The 21,277-nt window shown below is 43.1% G+C and overlaps 1 protein-coding gene across 1 annotated transcript in view; it reads left to right on the top strand.

The window, feature by feature from the left end:
• Positions 1-20,805, top strand: part of nphs1 (NPHS1 adhesion molecule, nephrin) — a 32,007-nt gene extending 11,202 nt beyond the window's left edge. The window contains exons 4-29 of the mRNA XM_041044929.1: positions 1,248-1,370; positions 2,141-2,222; positions 3,427-3,530; positions 5,311-5,432; positions 5,621-5,792; positions 7,048-7,205; positions 8,190-8,331; positions 8,552-8,676; positions 8,763-8,931; positions 9,055-9,184; positions 9,369-9,541; positions 10,262-10,402; positions 10,968-11,108; positions 12,622-12,743; positions 13,356-13,515; positions 13,631-13,787; positions 14,147-14,298; positions 16,948-17,059; positions 17,147-17,328; positions 17,464-17,514; positions 17,837-17,956; positions 18,484-18,532; positions 18,851-18,983; positions 19,995-20,073; positions 20,267-20,436; positions 20,581-20,805. Coding sequence (XP_040900863.1) covers positions 1,248-1,370; positions 2,141-2,222; positions 3,427-3,530; positions 5,311-5,432; positions 5,621-5,792; positions 7,048-7,205; positions 8,190-8,331; positions 8,552-8,676; positions 8,763-8,931; positions 9,055-9,184; positions 9,369-9,541; positions 10,262-10,402; positions 10,968-11,108; positions 12,622-12,743; positions 13,356-13,515; positions 13,631-13,787; positions 14,147-14,298; positions 16,948-17,059; positions 17,147-17,328; positions 17,464-17,514; positions 17,837-17,956; positions 18,484-18,532; positions 18,851-18,983; positions 19,995-20,073; positions 20,267-20,436; positions 20,581-20,670 — 3,359 coding nt within the window. The 3' untranslated portion in view covers positions 20,671-20,805. The remainder of the gene's footprint in view (positions 1-1,247; positions 1,371-2,140; positions 2,223-3,426; positions 3,531-5,310; positions 5,433-5,620; positions 5,793-7,047; positions 7,206-8,189; positions 8,332-8,551; positions 8,677-8,762; positions 8,932-9,054; positions 9,185-9,368; positions 9,542-10,261; positions 10,403-10,967; positions 11,109-12,621; positions 12,744-13,355; positions 13,516-13,630; positions 13,788-14,146; positions 14,299-16,947; positions 17,060-17,146; positions 17,329-17,463; positions 17,515-17,836; positions 17,957-18,483; positions 18,533-18,850; positions 18,984-19,994; positions 20,074-20,266; positions 20,437-20,580) is intronic.
• Positions 20,806-21,277: the final 472 nt, after the last annotated feature.

The following is a 21,277-nucleotide window of genomic DNA, read 5'->3' as shown; positions in this document are numbered from 1 at the left end:
GATGCGCTTATGTGAATCGTGCGGGCCTGAGTAGATTGAGAGTGCAGGGGCTGTCAATAGATGCATGGCCCAGTCATCTTCTCAGGGAAGAGGGGGGAAAAACAAACAAATGCATCTCATTATTGCAGCGCGCGCCTCTGCAGTGCTCTGGGTAACCCATCACAGTCCACACAGATTCAATTGCTTCTTTTAAATCAGTTTGAAGCCGCAGCCACATCTCATCTGTCTCAATAGCAGACTAGAGCCAACGGGTGACTCTGCACACAGCAACAGCTCCTCCTAGTGGCCTGGAATTGATTGTATGTGCCAAAAGAGAGTGGAGATGAGCCCGATGGCTGTCTGGTTTGGGTGCTTGTTGTCCAGCTGTTTACCCACACATTAGCAGTGGATTAATCTCAGAATTCAGATATCAGCTGTGTTCCTGCCCCTGCTCTCCTCTGCAGCCTGCCTCATACTCACTTTCCATATCCCTTTACTTCCCTGCCAGAGACTTTCTTGTCTCCTTCTCTCACACACAAACACGTACCCGTCCTGTACTTTCCAACTCCCCGTTCCCTCTCTGAACTCAGGCAGCCTTTGCACTTGATCTCTGATCAAAGAAAAACAACCTTAACAGTAACCATAGTTCCTAATTCTGCAGGCTCCCCTGCTCGCTAAAAGCTGACACAATAGATGATCAGGTCTCTGTAGTGTGTGCATGATTAAAATGATAGTCTTTTTAAAGACTGGCTCACAGATCTTTAGAAGTCTTTTTGATGACTAGTTGGTGATAGATTTCTCAATTTACTGCCAAACATTTTTTGGCCCCTTGTGTTAAAAGCTATGTGTTTTCTGGAATTCCTATTTATGGTCAGATAAAAGGATTGTAGAGTAGAACAGCAGAGAAGTGAAGACTGCTTTGATCAGTCCAGAAAGGACATATTTAGAGAAGTGTTTGGTGTTTGCTATGATAGATTAGCACTGGATTGGTTTCATCACTATTTCATCTTTGTATTCTCTTCTTGTTCACAATTTGTATTCTGACTCAACAGAACATCAAACCTCGCTGTAGTAAATCACTCAAAAGCTGACAGCGTGACACTCCAGTCTCTCCCAACTGTTACAAGTGCTTATTATCATATCATTTCATAAGCTAATATCTGTCTGTGACAGCAGCAGCTTCCACTAACCCAAAATTTGTGTGATGACTATTAGGTTACTGATGAAATAAATGTGTAAAACTATGAGCTTGTGTTTCTCTCCTACAGTTCCTCCATCCAGTCCATACTTTGAGATGGACATGGCAACACCTTGGGTTGCAGGGAGGAAGTACACCGTCACCTGTGTTGCCCCTGAAGCAAAACCCATGGCTAAAATCACACTTTATAAAGGTGAGTCATCCTTTCAACTGCACTGAACGTGACAGAGATGGTCAGCCTGACAGGCTGCGACAAAGGGCGACAGCCGTCCCAAAATTCTCCATAGGTCGCAACCAGAATATTTCATCTTAAAAAATAAAATAAAATGCAAGTTTAGCAAAAACTTATTTCTTATTTCATAGTCTTCGAATAAAAGACTTGAAAAGAGGCAGACTCTGCGTGGGAGGAAATACATTTGAATTTCCAATTTCCACTGACTTTACAATTGCATGTACAGTGGATGTATCACAAGTTTCTAGACATCCACAGAACAGCTGCAGTTTTCCCATTTTCTGTTTTTACCTTTTGCTCCCCTGTCACACTTATTACACTGTACATTCCTGAAACAAAGACAGAGAGAGAGGGAGACAGTTTTTCTGTTGTTCTCTGTTGGTGTGGGTTTGTCTTCAGGGTTGTGCTGTAGGTCAAAGACATTTTTTTTTCTTTCTTCCTTGTTAAAATGTACATCTTCGTTGTGTTCAGAAAATTTATTTTGTTGTGGTCATGTTGTAATCTCAACACTGACTTGATTTAAATTTAAAGGCAGGATGAGACAGGGGTATACACTGTTACTGTACCACACGTGGACACGCACTGCGCGCACACAGATACACATATTTATTCAATTCCAGTATTTACCATTCCACATGAGAATAACACTGATGTTGCCGTTTCACATGAACAAATTTACACACAGTATTCTCCCTTTTTTTTGTGCACCCCCCCCCCATTGTGTCTTTTAGACGGAGTAGAGCTGACAGGTGCAGAGTCTTTCACCATGTCTGGCTCAAAGGATAAGCTCCTGAACACGCATGCTGAAGTAACGTATGTGTTCGCCCGCCTGCCAGACTCATTCTCCTCACCAAGCTGCTCGGTCTCTCCAAGTCTGTCTTGTTTCCCTTGTTTTCACCCTGCTCTTATTTTCTCCTTCTGTCTAAGTGAGTACAATGAATTTCTGCACACAGCGAACTGTTACTTGGCACTGTGCGATTGAATTAGCTTCTGTCAAATGCACAAAATTACATTCCAGCAGCGAGACAGATCCGATCCTCGCCGGTTCGCCAGGTGCCTATACATTAAACAGGACCATAGATTACTTTAATCCCTCTTGTCTCCCCTGTGTCAGAGATAATAACCTCTTGTCATATCCTGAGATAACATTGGTACCGAGGAGCTGCAACGTTGTTGAGCTCTATTGCAGAACAGCCGAGGTCTTAAGCAATATTGATGCTCCTTCCTCATATTCACACGGACTGTGCACAGCAGTGGGCCATGTGTGATTGTTACGCTTGATGTTGTGCTGTAATTTGATAGAGAAAACATAAACTGAAAAAGTAAACCAAGCTCAGAATAAATCCACTGCATAGAAGGGGACTCGGGGATCATTCAGTGTACATCATGTAAAGTGTATCTTTGAATTTACTGTCACATGGCTCTTGTAAGCAGACAGACACAGAGGTGGAAAGCAAGTAAGGATATTTTTTCAAGTACTGTACTTAAGTACAATTTTGATAAGCTTATAAAATACAAAACATTGTTAAAGATTGCCCAAATGGCTCCCAAACTTTTTGGCTCGCCCTGATGAAAGTCATTGTCTAGTTGGGGCTCCATGTCACGTTTCAGATGTCTGCGAGTCGTTAGCAGTTCCGCAAAAGAGACATTTTCCCCTGTAAAATTCTCAGATGGTTTCATTTAATAACTATTCAAATTATATAGTATTTCACAAAACCCTGAGAGAAAAATGACTTTGTGTTGCAGAACTTTGTTTTTTCTTCTTTCTACTTAAATTCTTCTTATACATCAATGCATCAGTAAATTACTTAAGTAGGATTTTGACTACAGGGCAAGTGATACTTGTAATGGAGTATATTTACATTAATGGATTTGCAGTTTTACTTAAGCAAAGGATCTGAATACTTCTTCCACCACTGGCCAGACATAACAGTGTGATTTTTGAGCTTAAGCTCTTTGAATGAATCAGCATGATGAAGTTTTTAATCCCTCTCCCTGTCTTTCTGTTACCTCTCAGAGTCACCGCTCTGAGCTCTGACAACGGGAGGCAGCTGGTGTGTCATGCCAGGAACTTGGACCTCTTCCGGCCTGTGGAAACCACAGTGACCATGAATGTGTACTGTGAGTGTCTCAGCCTGTCTGTAAACTGACAGTCTCCCTCTCTTTCAGAAAACACACACTCTCATACAAACACACTCAATCACACAGGAACCCAATCTCAGGGAGACCCAAGGGCATCCGGCCTTGTGCATTCGGTCTGTATTAGTGATCCAAGGAGAAACATTCAACCTGAAGGCAAACTCACACCTACTTCAAGACAACATGAATGTGACTGCCTCCATTTCACAAGGCTGCCCCTGCTAGGCTGAGACTGATATGACCAAAGGAGGCTGTTTTCTTACCGTAAAAGCACATGACAGTGTCCCCAGAGATGGCTATCAGTGTAAATTCATACCAACCCTACGATTAGTTTAGAATTAGATTAGTTTATATTTACTGTTTTATTCACTGATCTTAAAATTATTTATACCCTCAGTCTTATTTCCCTCAAGTTAACCAAAACACATAAACCAGTTCTTGGACCAGCTGAGATGGATTGTATCAGCAAGGCTTCAAAGTACTGAAATTTTTTAACAATATTATAACAACCAGTATGTCAGGCTCAGGCCACCACAGTTAATAATAGTGAATCCCAGCAACTTTTGTGCTCATCAGCTCAAATTAAATTTGGAATCCACTGAGGCAGGACGAAAAGCGGATTCTGTTGCTTTTTCTTTCACATTATTGTCACAAAGCCATGTGACATTATAAAATAAAATTGTTACTGCTGCACACAAAGGTGAGCTGACACACATGCTGTCTCTGTTTGGCATTCCTTTTTCCACTTATTTGACAAGGCAACAATGAAAGCTATTTTTGTTGAATGCACAAACAGCGTCTCACCGCAGCTACTGTTTACTACAGTAGGTTTAGTATTTTCTACTCTGTTGATCAGTTGAAGTAATTGATTGCTTAGGCCTGAGAGTCTACCCACCTGCTTCTCCCAGACCTAAATCATGTTGTTGATTAAAGTGGAGCGGGGCTGCTTGACACCTTCCGCAGCCTTTACTTCCTCCAGCTCTGCTGCCGTATTATCCACAGGCTGACTAGACACCTTAATGTTGTCTTTATCTATACTCCTCCACATTAGACGCCACTGCTGCTGTTTGAACAATCACCAATAACCGTGAGCACTCCTCCCTTCCTCTCTATCTCCCTGCTCTGTATTAAACAACATGGGCTCACTACTAAGTGCTAATGTTGCAGAACTTGGGACCACCGCTGCAGTCTTACTCAGCATGGCAGCCCATCAAAGCCAGCGCGGTGGCCATTTTCAGCCAGCCAGATTGTTAGCAAGGTGGCAATTTGTCATGCTGGCCCAGGGTCTGCAGCCTGCTCTCTGAAACTGATTGCAGCAATAACAAAGGCCCGTCCTCCTCTAATTTATTTTACTGCGTATATTTTATTCAAGGAGGCTGTAATTTATTCATATTTCACGTTACCTTATTACTGTTTGAACATCTGTTATTTTGCTTTATGGACTGGATCCAGCTCACTGCTCCCTTAATACTTAATGCTTTCATCAGATCTGGACCTCTTATCCCACAGTCATGTTGAATGTGCCCAATTTATTGGCCCTGTCTCAACAAATAGGCATGCTCCCTAATCAATTGCCTATAGTGTTCTCATTGTGGCGCAGTTTCTCTTTTATGTTATCCTATTGATGGTCCCTCCAACCTTCTCTTTCCCTGGGTTAGTACATCCCTTTTCTTCCCTTACCTTCTCCTCAGTTTTCTCTGGCCCTCTCCGCCATTTCCCTTTGTCAAGTCCATTTTTATTTTTGTCTCTCATTTCCTGGCAGTCCCACCTCAGCCTCCAGTAATTGTGGGTCTGGAGAGAGAGGAAGTCAAAGCGGGGAGAATGCTTGTGTTGGAGTGTGTGTCTCATGGTGGAAACCCCCTAGCCACCCTCCACTGGACCAAGGTAAATCTTCTGCACCATCTGTTAAGGAAGCTTTGTAATACACTGTCACGCTGGCAAAATGAGCCATTTCAATTCAAGAACTTGCAGCGTAGGTATGCCATTGTCAATAAATGAGACTGTGTAACTATTCAAACATATTCTCGATGCTGTCTTTTTGAGTTTTACGTGTTCGTCTGTCTGTGTGTCAGAACGGAGAAATTCTGTCAAAGACTTGGGAAGAGGACGTTGTGTTGCAGAAGTCCAGCAGCATCCTCAACCTGAAGATCACCCCTGCTGACAACCAGGCAGAGCTGTGCTGTGAGAGTGCCAATCTGGTGTCCCTATCGCCTCTCTCTGTCAGCCGCAAAATCACTGTGCTCTGTGAGTGAAAATAACGCTTATAGTGCCCAGCCCTGGAGCACACACCTGCGTGCACGCATACACACTTACGCTCACAAAGCCCTGGCAGGACTCACGGCAATGGATTATTAAGGATATGAACACGAGGCAGAGGAATATAATAAGAGTCTTACCTCCAAAACCAATTCTTTTGCTGTCCCAGCATAAATTCTAATGCTAATATCATTAATGAAACTAATGGTTATTATGGCTGCAACCCATATTTCTCAATGCCTCCAGATTAGTATCACTGCATGCTCTTTCACAGCGGTTACACTAATTTAGCTGAATTGCTTCAGTGCACAATCCTGAGGCAGTAAAGCCTACACTTTGTGCGACTGTAACGCCCATGGTTAATAGATTATACTTTTTTTTTTCTCTGAATATAAAATGTTTGTTTCAGCAACAATAAAACAAATAAGAATTAATATTCAGCAGCCTTTGTGCATTGAGTCTAACAATAGCGTGAGCCAGAAAAATGTAAGTCAGAGCTTTAAATGCTGCGTGATTGATGCACCTATTCTATGAAAATATGATTTGAATTAGAATCGACCCTTGTAGAAATCTCTTGCTGGTGTTACGTAAAGGGGGCTGAAGTTACTCCAGTGCTCCTCCTTTATTCACCAAGCCCCCAACAGGCCTTGGTGTCATGCCTCCCAGTCATCCATTCAGGGATGTTGAAAATGAGCAGCTGACTGCCTGACTGCGCTCTAGGCACTGGCAGAAGCTGGAGGGCACAGAATACGTCTCACCGGTGTAATATGAAAATGTCTCTTTGACTTTACGGCACCTGCGTAATTTCATCAGTCTTTTTGTGTGGTATGCGCAAATGCATCCCATTCTTTGTCTCATGTGCGATAGACACAAATACATATAAGATTTACATACATGACCCCTCCTTTCCCATGTCTGCTAGCTCAGTCCCCAGCTTTTGTATTCCCCCGAAGGCTTTATGCAGTTGCATCACTTTGCCTGTAGCCATTATACCCTGTCTCCCCCTGTTGCTGAAACGAAGCAGACTTTAGAAACCACACTGAAAACCTCCAGAGAAAACAAGTTGCCACTCAAAGTGATTTTCCCTCTCACCCTTGATACAGCTCTATGTTTCACATCCAAAAATAGTTGAGCTGCCTCTGTGATCAGAATAGGAAGCTGTTGAATGTACTATTCACGGGGCGATATTTTCACTGACTTGTCTTTGTGCATTTGTGCCTGTGTATGTGTGCGTGTACATCAGTTGAGCCCGCAGAGGTGATTCTGTTGGGTTCATCCGCGGTCATTGAAGGACAGGAGTTGAATGTGAGCTGCTTCGCCACCTCCAGTAATCCCCCTGTCCAGATTCGCTGGTGGCTGGGCTACAAGGAGCTCAACAACACTGTTGTCATTACGGAAGAGGTGAGACTACAGAGTATACAATTCGCACAAAGCTTGAATTGATGTGTCTGAGCAGGTATATAGTATATACACATTGGCACACAGTGGGTTCGCGATCATGCTGGTCAGTATAAATAGAACAAAGAAAAAAATCTATATGTTTTTGCTTCTTTTTTTGTGAACACAAGGCAGAAGTTAAGAAAAATAATTTGCAAAGCATTGCCCTTCAGTCAAGCTTGCCTTTAGGGTACCAAAAAAAAGACCTACCGTATTATAAATGCCTCCCAATTGAATTAAAAGAATCCTCAACATGAAATCTGACCTCATGTGAACCTTTATAGATGAAAGGAAATGGTACGACCATGAGCAGTCTCAGAATAGGCCTGCTACAGCTTTGCAAATGAATCAGCTGCTGATTCCAAAAACAGTATTCTGCTGCTCCTCTCCTCTTTTGTGTATGTTAATAAGATCAAAGTGAATAAAAGCTGACACAGAAGATGAGCATTATTAAACAAGCTCTTTATTCATCTGGCAGCAGCATTTTCATTTGATCTTACACAAGGCTCTCGGTGTGCTGTGTGCGAGCTTTAATGCATCTGAAACAGTGTGAGGTTAATGAAGACTGACGCTCCTGTCCAGTGTCTTTGTTAGTCTTTCTGACTGTGGCTTTTACAGTAATCACCACAATAATAGCTTTAATAACCAGATGTGCTGCATAGGCATGACCACTATCAGGCAGGTGCGAAATGACGCTTTGCTTAATTTATGCAGCAGGAGAGTCGGATGAATATGCTTATTTATCACAGACCACCACATCAGTTATTACAGCAGCTAATTTGCCATCTGCATTCGCCAAGACAAGCCAGTGTGGGTTGTTTTTCTCTCTGATTTTTTTTTCTCTCTCTCTCCTAAGACAGAGAACGGCGGAGAGCAAGCCTGTCTGCCCCCCCCCCCCCCCCCCCCCCCCCCCCGACTGAACTGTCATATGTGCTTTGTTGTCTGTAGGGAGACAATGGTGGGATGACTACCTTGTCCAACATGACCCACCAGGTCTCCAGGGAGGAGGATGGGCTTAAGCTCACCTGTGAGGCGTTCAACAAGGGCACTCGCTTCTCCAGGACCCAGATGACCACACTCAGTGTCTACTGTGAGTTAGCTTGGATTGAGTTTCTTGAAACTGTTGTATTTTTAGTAGATTCAAAGAGCATTAAAAAAAATAAAAAAAAGGAGAATGAAGTTTTCATGTTCTTGCATCTTGTAACGAACACATCCATTAGTGTTCAGGAGGGGTCAGTTGTAATTACAACTCTACACAAATAAAATCCTTGACAAAAATATTCAAACTCCTGGTGAATATTTTATAACAGATCCCCCTCAAAAGGTATGGCTTGAAGCTCCTCCTCAGGATGTCCCCCTTCATGCAGGGACCAAAGTCCGTCTCATCTGCTTCTCCACTGGAGGGAATCCCACTGGGACTCTGACCTGGTTCAAGGTTAGTGCATATATTTGTGTCTGTATGTGTATGTTAGTATGTCCAGAATACACACACTTTTCTGTGTGATGTCCTTCCTGTTTTAGAATGGAAAGGCAGTGACTAATGTGCTGAAGCAGACGTCCTTTGATCGGGGTGTGGCTCGAGAACTGGTCCTGGTCCTGACGGCAAGTGACAACATGGCTACCTATCGCTGTGATGCCAGAAATGAGGCAAAGAAGACAATCTCAGCCCAAACTAAGCTAATGGTTCACTGTAAGTTAGACCGAGGCTCTACCACATAATAAACACAGCCCCAAGATCATTATCAGATAAATGGATTTGATAAACGTTCATTCAAGATTTTTTTTTTTTCTTGTGTACGCCACTGTTCTCCAGTTACAGCAATAAGTATGACGATCACAACCAAACAGGAGGAGCTTCATCAGGGCCAGATGCTAACTCTGGAGTGCCAGGCTGGAAGCAGTAACCCCAAGGCCAACATCTCCTGGAGTCTGGGCCCACTCAGGTTTATCAAGGCAGTGGGTGGAAAGGCCCATGGCAGACAGTGGCAAAATTATATGACGAATTTAGTGTCAGAATGAGTCAGAAAGACTGATGTTTATCCTGTTCGATGTGGTAACGTGCAGAATTGTTTGTTGAACTTTTACTCCCCTCTTGATGGGATTTGCTGGATGGGATTTGTGTCCTAGGTTCCCGGGAGAAGAGCAGCCACCCAAGAAGGCTCAGTATGGTGGTGTTTCAGTGAGTAGTTCTTTATCCCTGAATCTGAGTTCCCAGCATCACAACCAGAAGGTCATTTGCCAGGCCTACAGCCCTGTGCTAGCTGAGGGGACCAACACATTCTACAAACTCAATGTGCTTTGTAAGTAGAGAGTGAATTGTTTGTTTATTTCTTTCTATTCTCAGTTTGTTTCTTTCTTTCTCTCCTTTTGGCAAATGACCAAGAGATGTGGTTTGCATAAATCTTAAACGATGCATAATGATGATCTATAATGCTGCGGATGTAAGCTGTTTTGCTGGGGTACTTTTTTGCACAGAATTGTCAGCGTATAGTATGTGTGTGTTTTTTGTTTACTGGAAACCTTTGTTGTGATTTGTGGGTCTGTTCAGCTCTGCGGCAGTGTGTCCTAATTGTGCATTTGCTTTGCTGCATGGCCATGTTTGTCTTTGATGCCATTTCACAGGCAGCAGCCAGCCACTGTTTCAAAGCTTGGTACTGTGTATGAGCATGAAGGAATGTCACTGTGTGTTTGTGCGGAGCTGCAGTTGGACAACAGTACTGTCACTCGTCGTTTTAATGCCTGTCCCTCTCCCTCCCGCGTTGCCTTACTCCCCCGTCGTCTAAGTGTGTGAAGTTGGTTAGATCTGGAATTATTGGTAGGATGTCGACTTTCTACTGGTTTGACTCTCATTAGTGTCTCTTACTTCTTTCATGCTCAACATGTTTTGTGTGTCTTTGTACTTGCTCTTGCTGTTTCTTGTCATTCTGTGGGGCCAGTGTTTGCATCCGTGTTTGTGCTCATGCGCTTTTGGTGTAAATCCAACTTACTGTAGCTGTATTTGTGTGCTATTTCTGTGTCAGACCCACCAGAGTTCAGCCCTCACCAGCCAACGCAGGTCCAGGTGTTGGAGGATGACATGGCAACCATCCCACTGCTGGTCTCAGCTAACCCAGAGGAGGTCTCCTGCATTTGGCTGCACCGCAAGGAGAAGCTGGTCAAAGGTGATCCAGGGCTATGTGATGGCTCTATAAACCAGGTCCTAGTTGAGCTGAGCCAGCAAGTAAGCACTCAGCTCTGCCATTCAGGGTCTGAATAAAACATGGCAGGTTAGCCAGCATGGGACCCTGCCAAATGTGATTCTCATTATGGCTCTAATGTATGCAGTCTAAATGAGGATTGCTGTCTCCCTGAATACAGCACAATGGTTCTAAACCTGGCTTCTCCTCCAGGCCGGTGTCATCAGGGGCCCTGCTGCACCCACTCTCTTTCTCTGTTAACTCTGTTAGCTCCATCATAGGCGCCCCCACCATAAAATGACTGCATCCTGAATGTAGAAGCCCACCTATTACATTTTGAGTGCTGTGGTACAGAAGGTGTCTTTAATGCAGCCTGTTGTTGGCTTGATGTGGGAATCTAGCCAGGCCAATCAATAATGCAGGATTAGATGTCACTTAGAGACCAGTGGCCAGAGGACATGCAGTTGATGAGCGTGTAATGAATACTTAATTTACCATTGGTTTGCATGTGTGCGTGTGTGTGTGCGCGCGTGTGTGTGTTTTTGTAAAGAGGGGTCTCTGCACTACCAGTGGTCAGACGAGTACTCACTGGAGATCAGGAATGTGACGAGGAAGGATGCTGGAGTTTACACTGTCAAGTGCAGAAATGACGAGGGTGTCACCCAAACCTCCATCCTGCTGGACGTTCAGTGTAAGATCCCGCACACAGAGAATTAATGAGCAGACACATGAATGTTTTGTGCCCACACGCATGTCGTGATTTTGTATGGTTGCCAGGTTCCTCTGCGCTTCATGTTGAAGGCAGTATTCTATGTGATCATGAAAACAAAGTTAATTTAAATATTTTGAATACCCACCTCTTTAGATTACTTTCTTTTCCCCCTGTTTTGATAATTTTTTTAGTGTTATTTTTGAAAGCGAGATTTATGGTGTTTGATGGTTTCTAGGCATTGAATAAAGTACTTCACATCACAAAAAAGAGATGAAAATGAGAGAAAAGAATGAGAGGGAAAATATGCAAATGGTACTTCTTATGCTGATTATTTTTTACTTGGCTGCAGTCCATTCATAGTCTTTTTCAAATTTTAGGGTAGGTATACCTGTAGACCCTGTGGGTCACCAGTCAGCCACATCATTTATCTCTTTTGAGCCTTCATCCTTTAAACACAGAGAATGAGCACAATGTTTCTTTCTAATAACTGTCTGTGTTACACATTGGATTTGAATCTGTAGCCTGCTAACAGCATGCTTTTGAACACGTCTGAAGCTGCAAAGCATCAGAACTGTCAGTGCATCCATACACACTCTGACACACCAAGACAACAACATTGACTTTCAGCTCCTACGCAGCAAACATACCTCATTCATTAGGCCTCCATGCAAGGCCGTGCACCTCCACTGCTGCCCCAGGCCCAGCCTGGAGCTGCAGGCCCTCTGCCCCGATACTGATGATTTAATAATGGAAACGTTGAAAATGTAGGTCTGCCTGTTTTACCAAAGCCCATGGTACACGCCTAATGGATTCTGCCGTTCTGATCTGACTGGACTTGACAGTTGTAGATATTCATTATGTATGGGGGATTGTAGTAGCTTTTATGGGTGACGGTGTATCCCACTTAACAATGTCGGTCTTGGTTAGCAGGCCAACGTGGGTGGATCTCACCGACCCAGAGGTCTGTGTCTCTCTACTGTTTCCCACCACTGTTCTTCAAGTGTGAACATAGGTTTAGACAAGTAGGCACTAATGGCCTTATTGCTGCAAGTACATGGCACCCATGAGAAGCATAAAAAGCTTGTGAGATAGAGGCGAACAAAGACAAGAACAGGAGCCGTGCAGTCGGGAAGGAGAGATGATTTGATGGATAAATGGAGGAAGAGAGGAATGAAGGGAGGGGAATTTGGTGTGTCTGCCATAGTCCAAATGGGGATGTGCTGTCAGTGGAGGGCCTTGAGGGTCACATGGCCAATTCTCGGTTTGGTTGCAAAAGCATCTGTAATTTTTCAACATATAGAGAGGTTAATGGCATTGCATATAAAGCAGAGAGGCCAATTAAGATGGGGTTATGAAAAAGTTCAAAGGCAAACAAGTGTAAGAGTAATTATAGCAATGCTGCATGCTTGTTTAATGGGTTGGCAAATGATTTGCCCCAGGTTGGCATATTAACCTTTGGTCCCGCCTTAGCTTTGTCCCCTCTTACTCTCAGATGCTCCCAGTGTCAAGGCAGAGAAAGACCCTGTGTTTGTGAACGTGGGGGAAACAGCAGACCTGATATGTGTGGCAGATGCCAACCCCATTATATCTGACATGTTCACTTGGAAATGGCTGGTGAGAATTTACACACACACACACACACACACACACATACATGCACAGAAACACAATCATCCCCTGAATTATATTACCTTTATCTGGCTTCCTTTCTATTATTTTATCTGTTCTTACCATTTATCACTGGCCTTTCTAAATGCACAGATGCACCATATTTCATTGGCTCTAACTATCCTTCCACCCCACCTCTTCCTGTGCTACACTCAGCCCAAATCCAGAAAAATAGCTTTCATTACTGCTGCGTGACTAAAGGGCACATTCGTCAATGCTACGTGGGCTCTGTATCTACTGATGCCTTCTCCTGTCTAAACCACCCCCTGGCAGTGCTTTGTGTCCCTCTTTCAACCTGCACAGCCCCTCCTTTCCTCCTTCCCTGTGGCTCTCCAACCCTTGGCATTATCCTTCTCTGTCCTCAGACCTCGTTCCCTCAATGCCCTTACCATCCCCATCTGAAGCCCTGATGGTTTCCGGCTCACCTCTCCCTCGCTGTCTGCCCGTCTTGCTCTCAAACAACCCCACAAACTCCAGCCCTCACCCAGGAGGAGGGAAGAGTGTATTGAGGGATAGCTGCTGTCCTCTGCTTATTCCCCCTCACTCTGTCTTCCACAGGGAGAAGAGGAGGTGGAGATGGGAGAGGAAACCCAGGAAGATGAATCAAGCCTTCTGGCCATCCATGACGTGACTCGGGCTCATGCTGGTCTTTACCAGTGCACAGCCAATAATGGCATAGCACCCCCTGCCAGTGTAGATGTGCAGCTGGTAGTGCAGTGTGAGTTTACACTATTTATTTTCAGTGTCAGAGGGGAGCAAAACATACAATCAATAAATACATGTGTACTTGTTTTCTGCGTGAATAACCTCCATGCCCATCTTGCCTTGTGTAGTCAAACCAGAGCTTCAGAAAGGAGCCCAATGGAGGAAGGTAGCAAGTAGAGGGGATGGCACCACTACAGCTGAGGTAGTGTGTCAGGCAGAGGGTATTCCTCGTGTCGACTTCTCTTGGGAAAAAAATGGTGTACGCATGGACTTTGCAAACCCAAGGTCTGAAAATAGACATTATTCTATTTTATAACCTTCTCTTGCAATTATGTTCACTATTAGCTTAGGCGCTACTGTCAGCATTTGGTTACATATTGACGATTCCTCACAATTAGATTAGGTTCTACCGTAATATAATATATTCTTTTGCTATTTCTTGCTATTTCACCACTAAATCCGGATTTAGTGCATTTTATACTTTGCTTTTCTCTATGCAAATACCTGTTTAATGCTTCTTTGATGTGTGAAATTGGGTGACTTAGTGCAATCTGCAGGACATCACAATCCCTGCTGTTGCAGGCTCAGGATTTATCTCTCTTTCTATGCATGTGTGTGTGTCTGTGTGTACGTGCGTGCTGCAGGTATGAGGAGAGGACCGTGAGGGAGGGCTCCTTCCACACCAGCACAGTTCGAGTAGTAAATGTGAGCGCAGCTCAGGACTACGCTGTCTTCAGCTGCACTGCTCGCAACTCGCTTGGGGAAGACAAGCTAGACATCCAACTCGTCAGCACAAGTATTTATGCACATTTTTGAGTATGTGCATGCGTGTGTGTGTGTGTGTGTAGGTGGGTGGATTGGTTTGTGTCCTTGGGTAACTGAGGCTCTCTATACGACTTCCTTTGTCAGTGTCCTGCAAAAACCATGTATCTCCAAAAGGCCAGACTTTTTTGAGCTATAAGAAACAACTCTTTCAGCTTTGTTGCAGTGCATTTTTCAGATACTGATGTCTGAAATGGATTATTGGGCTTCAGATGTAGGAGGATTGTCTTAATTCATGAAGGAATACTTGATCCTTCAGTTAAGTCTCAAAATCAGAATCGTTTTCACTGGACAGCAACAGTATGTTGTTTTGTTTTTGGTTAAATTTTTTTTTCCAACTTTATCAAATAGCTATGTGTTTTTTTGTGAATATTTTTCTCTAGTAATACTGAGAAAATTCTGAGAATTAACATGCAACTTTGCAGCTCCGCAAAGCTACAGCGAAGAAGCAGAGTATACACTACCTTGAGTGGATTGTGAAGTAAGTAAATCATCTGCTGATGTGCAGACTCAGATAAATGCTCAGTTAGTGGACTAAACCAGAGCTGAAAGTCAAATTTACATTGGGTTCTTACCTGCCTTAGCGTCTGTGCCTGCTCAATGTGTATGAAATTGTTTGTTAAAGCAACTCGATAAACCTACACTATAGTAGGCCTCTTTTTTTGCCCCCTAGTGGTCAAAGCTCACCTAAGGCAGCTTTAAATGAATGGCAAGTGATCAAAGTCAGTGGTTAGAGCACACAACATGTAGGGATTATGCGTATCACGTACTTGGCAGCAGAGCACAGGTTTTTTTTTTCTTTTGGTTCTAATTTGGCAGCATCTCAGAATAATTGTGTCTGTGCTGCCTTGTCCAAGGTTTATCAGCCTTTTCCAGCAACATTACAATAGTGTGGGAGGGCCACAGAACATGAAGGATTCTGTAAACTGGAGAGAGTTGTTGCTTCTGAGTGGGACTTATTCTATTGCTCTGTCTTTACCTTATCATTTGAGCCTATAGCACTATTTCACTTCTCCCTCAGATAATGCTGCAGTGATATGCTTTGCTCTCCTGGTGTGTTTAGACTTCTCTGCCTTCAAGCTACCAGTGTATCCATGCACCACCGCCATTATCAACACAGTCCTGCTCTCAGCGAAGGCCCACAGCCATCATTGGACACATTTAATGTTTACTATAAAAACCATAAAATACAGGCTGATATTGGCCCTGTTTTCCCCAGTCTTTTTTTTTTTTTAGGGCTGTGAATATTCATAATTAATCTGACGCAGTGATAATAAATTTTATATGCTTCCTTATCATTTTATAGCCCAAAAGGAAAAGAGAGTTTTTCTTTTTTCTTAGCATGGTGCTTTTTGGATTTGAAGGAGACGAGATCCAAATAAGACTGACCTCTTTGCCCTGGAATCTTATGAGTGGAGCTGATAGTGGGAATTATTTACTCTGCAAACTGGGCTGCAGCCTGGAGCCAGAGACGAGTAGAGCATCCCCTTCTTATGTAGCTGCTCAACTATCTCTCCTCCTCCTCCTCCCCTTGACTATCTCTCCCTCTGCCCCCAAAATCACCCTTCTTTTTTCCATGCTCCAAATGTAAAATAATCCACTTTCCCTTCACTACCCTGACTGAAGCAGTGCCTCGTGTCAGACTGAAGGCCTGGTTAGCGTCCTTTGATCTTTGTTCACAGTATCGATAATAATCAAGCGGCTTCATCCTTCATTGCATGACTTCGGTTGGGTAAATTGGACAAATCAGCCACTTTGTTCTGAGAGGGATCAGCCATAGCTTCTCCCATGTTTTCTGATCAGAAACGAAAAAGTAGATTGAGAGTGATGCACTGTTAAAAAATGCAAAGCTGTTGCTGTCAAAAAGATGTTCTTTGAAAGTCTGTGGAATAAACTGTGATTAAGAAAAGATATACAGTTTAAAAAAAACACAAAGAGACTTTGGATGCTCCCTGACATTTTACCATACCATATTCTCCCTGATTTCCTTGAGTTCACTGGTACAACTGATAGTGCTGTACCTAAAAATATGCGGCAAGTCTCATATTTCCACCCACAAATGAGGGTCAAATCAGCTTTGAGGTAAGTAGTTTATTGCGGCTTCTTTTGACACTTTAACATATCTGATGAAAACAATTGTGTTTTCAAACAAAATCCTCTTATTGTGAAAAATAAAATCAGGCAGTTCTTGAACACTGCATTTGAAGAGGGGATAGGTTTGTGAAGACACCCCTTGCATTGGTGAAAACAAACAGTAAACCAGTAACTGGTCGCAAAAGTGGAAAATAATCTCTCATATAATTTTTCTTCTTCTTCCGTATCTATCAAGAAGAACATCAGCTCCGCACTCACTTTTAGCGACATCATTTTGTCTATTTAGAACGGCTCCGTAGCAGAGAGAGAAGCCGTAGGGGAGTCACAGTCCTATAGGCCAGCAGAGCCCCATGTGTTATGTTCAAAGACTGCGGTTATAATCACTCGACTATCTCACGGCTCACATCTCAGTTTCATAGCACCTAAAGCCTTTTCAAATAGCCACCTGTCGAGCAAAGGTGTTCTGCTCTTGCACAAAATCAAAAGCACATTTGCTTTTTCCACTTTTCCTCTTTTCATTCGCCCCCAGGTCACCCAGATCCTCCCTCCTTGTTTCGACAAGTCAGTGTTACCCATGACTCGGTCACTCTGGAGTGGATCCCTGGCTTCAATGGAGGTTTGCGGCAAAGATTTCGTATAAGGTGAGGCGTCACGAATGGGTGTTGTGTTAAGAACGGTACCCTTTCAAAATCAAAGAACTTTATTTGACGGTGCCTTTTGGTTGACAGATACCTTTGGGATCAGTCAGCCAGTTACCTCTACGTGGACGTCTTTCCCCCCAGGGCAACAGCCTTCACTGTCACCGGTCTGCAGCCTCTTACCACCTACAACTTCTCTGTTAATGCCCTCAATGCAATGGGGGAGAGTGACTATGCTGACAACAATGCAGTACTGACCATCACCACCAAGGGTCAGTTTGGAGTAACCCCAGCTTGAAACTGAAAGGATTATGCTGTACACCAGGGTTAGAATAAATTTAACAGAAGCTTATTATGATTAGAAGTGTTACGTGTAAGTTTTTGTTATTCCTTTTCTTTCTTTATAGAGAGGCCAGAACCAGGAGAAATCCCAACAGATGGTGACTCAGGCTCACAGAGTAAGTCTTTCATCACAACACTCTGAAAAAGCTCTTAAGGGCAGTTGGAAATTGCTGTTTGCACAGCAGCTAGCTTCATTTGGCTAAATCATGTTAATGTATGCACCTCCAAGGCTGTTAATGTTTGCTCTACGAGAGTAGCGGTTGTCATGGCGCCCACCCATACTTTTACCCCGCTGCTAGTCTTTAATCAATAAAGACAATTGAGAGAGTGGTCGGGTCTGTCTCAGTCAGTTTTTATCTTCCAGTATTTCCATATTACTTCCTCTTTAACTTTCATTGTTATGCATTGAACTAATGTTTCTAATGTTTTGTGAACTAGGTGCAACACTTTCAGCATATTTGACCGTAGTGTTCACAGTGGTGTTCGGAGTCCTGCTGGTGCTGAATGCTCTGGGTTGCTTCTTTGGACTGAGATGGAAAAAGAGGCAAGGCCAGACAGGTAATGATAATGATCTTTTCATCTATGGATGTGCAGGTGTTTCCTCCATCACTTTCTGTCGTTATAATGTCCCGATTCCTCAGCAAAACTCTAAAGTGATTACTCTGAACCATGATGCAGTTGCCAGCTCAGCTCCTCATCTCTGCATGGCCTTTTTTCTATCCGTCTATCCTGTCTCCTCTCCTCCTGCTCATTCCCTAAGCCGTCACTTCTGTGTTTTGTCCATATCTTTTATCGCATTTGCTGGCTTTATGTCCTTCCTCCATCTCTCCTTCTGTCTCTTTCTATTTGTTCTTCGGTTGTGTCAAGTTCTCCCTCTCAATTGTTTATTTTTCATTCCTCACCTTCCTCTGCCCTCTGGTTTTTACATAGATTTTTCACAGCTTACTTGTCTTTCATTTACTCTCACGCTCTGTCCTTTTTACTGCACTGATCAATTTCAGTGCTTATAGTGATGATGCTCCTCTCTTCAAGTTATAATTTCCTAACACTAAGCCTCTTTCCTCCTGTTCCTGTTCCCCCTGCAGGGGGTAGAGGAGACAGTGTGTTGGATGGAAAGAAGAACGAAGAGGAGGGGTAAGTTAAGGCCCCTGCAGTAGAAGCAATAAAAAGACACACATCCAATCCACTCTAAGAAGTCTGAGACATGATCCATTGGCTGACCCAGCTACTAAAACCGCCAGGCAGGCAAAACAACAAGCCTCTGTCAATATCTATTTATATTAGTGTCATCAAACTTGCACAACAATCCTGCAATAAACGGTATATGTTCCATATGATACACGGTTATAAAGACCTTAATGTAACCAGGTAACGAGGTGCAATGTGTGCTGAGTGTTTTGAGTCTCTGTTAGTTCACACTGGGGATTAAGAGAATCTGATTTCTCCATGTAGGTCCAGTCAGTCAACTGTAAGCAACTCCAATAAATATGAGAGCAGAGAAAAGATCAACACAGCAGCCCAGCGCACCCTCCTCATCGAGTCTGGATCTGAAACAGACAGCAATGTCTACGAAAGCTACGCAGCGGTAAGGAGAGGAGAGAGGAGGAGGAAAAGCGAAGACTGGGATGAGAGAAAGAGAAAAAAGGCAGTTAAGAAAATATGCAGAGACACAAAGAAGGTTGAGTAAACAGACGCGGGAGGGAGAGGTTACAGGGGTTGAAGGCATCTGGCAGAGGAGGAAGTGGAGAAATCAACCATAACAAGGAAAATGGATAGATAAACTAATGAAACCTTTAGCTGTGCACAGAGATGGTACATAGATCAATACCTCACAATTAGCATTCAAAATACGCATCGATCTCGGAGAAATTATCATTTTGTACTTTAAAAAGGCCAACAAAGATTTGAACCTTGAAGAAAACTGTTGAGCGAGGTAAAAGAAAACAGATAGCCGTTTGCTGACAGGGTGGAGTTTAATGAAACCTCAAATTCCCATGGACGAAGGCTTTATCTCATTCCTAATTTAAACCAATACATACCTGTAAGGATTCTGTGAGGATTTTTCTCACTTACTTGTAGTGGTTTCTGGCTTTGGGAGCAGATAGTTTTGGTTTGATTTGCCCAGGTTTGAGATATTTCCCTGTTTGATTTCTGCCCAATACAATGGAAGTGATCTTAACAGCATTGAAATCAACAACATGGCATCCTATAAACAATATCTCCATTTCTCTTCATATGTCTTAGACTTCACTGTCTGCCATTTTCATAGGGACTTTATCTTCTGTCTTGTTTGGTAGTTCCATTTAAAACTGATCACAGCAAGTTTATTCACCTCCTTCGTATTGGAGGACAGGCAGAAATCAATTCTACGTATCTTGGAAGATTTATAAATTTATAAAGCAAAGTGAATAAAACCAAATGCATGGTTTTATGTGTCTGGTGGCAAGTCCCTCAAATAATTTGTGTGAATCAACTCTGCACTAATTCTCTGGCAGCAACTTTGCTCCAGAGCAAAACATATGGAATTGTCGTTTAACTGAAGTTATTTGAGATCAAAGTTGATCTGATGCAATCTCTTCTGTTTCACTCATTTCAGGAAAGTTCCCATTATTATTACCCCACCGGTGACTACATGCCGCCTCTCAGTCCACAACCTGAGGAAACACGCAGGCCTGGTGGGACATAAAAATACCTCAGAGTAAACAGGACAGCAGTAAACACCTCATGTCCAAAATATGATGCAGTCTTAGCCAATCAGGAACTGCGTGCCTCAATTAAATTCAGAATGCAAGTGCAATAATCTGAAAGATTATAAAAGTATTTCTCCATATTTATGGTTTCTATGTGTATCTCCATGTGCTCTTCAAGATGTCACCCACCTCCCCGTCGACTCTCAAAGCCATTTGTATGAAGATGTAATAAGCGATAGGGGTCTGTGCCAGGACATCCGGACTTCCTCTCTTCCACCCCTTCCGTCCTTGTTTGACCACAGATTTCCTCATCAGAGGAACAACTGGAGATGGCCAACCTACCTTCAGGTCTGTAAACAAAACCCCAGCCTCTGATGAGAGCTCCTGTTTGATACATTATTTACATTATTTAATATCGCATTTCAGTTGAAAAACAACTGTAGCTTTATCGTGTGTATAATGGTAACCGAGGTGCAATCTGTCTCTCGGCAGGGTGCCGAGAAAGTGAGGGAGTACACGGGTATTCGACAACCACAGAGAGATTCTGATCTTCCCTTTGAACTACGAGGCGAGTTAGTTTAGAATAAGAAGGTCAGAGCAAACAAATACACTATGACAGGGCTTATGACTCAATGGCGGCCATTGAGTACAGCGTACAGCAGATATTCTATAGTGTTATTTTATTCTTTTTGAACTGTATCTCACACGTCACTTTGAAAGGACCTGTCCACAGAGCTAGAGCTGCTTTATGTGAAATAGTGTATAGCACAGTACATCTTTTTCATGTGTTTTGAAATTTCACAGTGCATACTGTGAACATTTTCCTCAAAGGGCTGAGTTCATCTGTAGAAAAGAATGGGAAACTGAACAAGCTAAACAGAAGAAAACAGAAAAAAAAAAAAACATCTGAAAGCCTCAATAACCTGACGCAATCCAGACTGTCAAAATGATTCCACTGTATAAGCTTTTTCTTGTAACGTGGACAGTTTTTTGGGTTTTGTTTTTTACCTTATATTTTTAGGGCACCAGCTTGTTTTCTCCACCCTCTGCAATCTTACTCTATCCTCGCTTTGTTCTTTCACCTTTACCCTGTTTCTTGGAGCCGAGTCCTGGTCATTTCCCAGAGCCCCCTCCATGCTTTAGCCTGCAGTTAGGCATGAATCAGTTAGAGACAAAAAAAAAAAAAAAA

The sequence above is a fragment of the Toxotes jaculatrix genome, chromosome 8 (assembly GCF_017976425.1).
Source record: "Toxotes jaculatrix isolate fToxJac2 chromosome 8, fToxJac2.pri, whole genome shotgun sequence".
In the NCBI taxonomy this organism is placed as follows: Eukaryota; Metazoa; Chordata; class Actinopteri; family Toxotidae; genus Toxotes; species Toxotes jaculatrix.
Note: the sequence above shows the minus strand (reverse complement) of the source record. Positions and strands in the feature narration are given on the sequence as shown.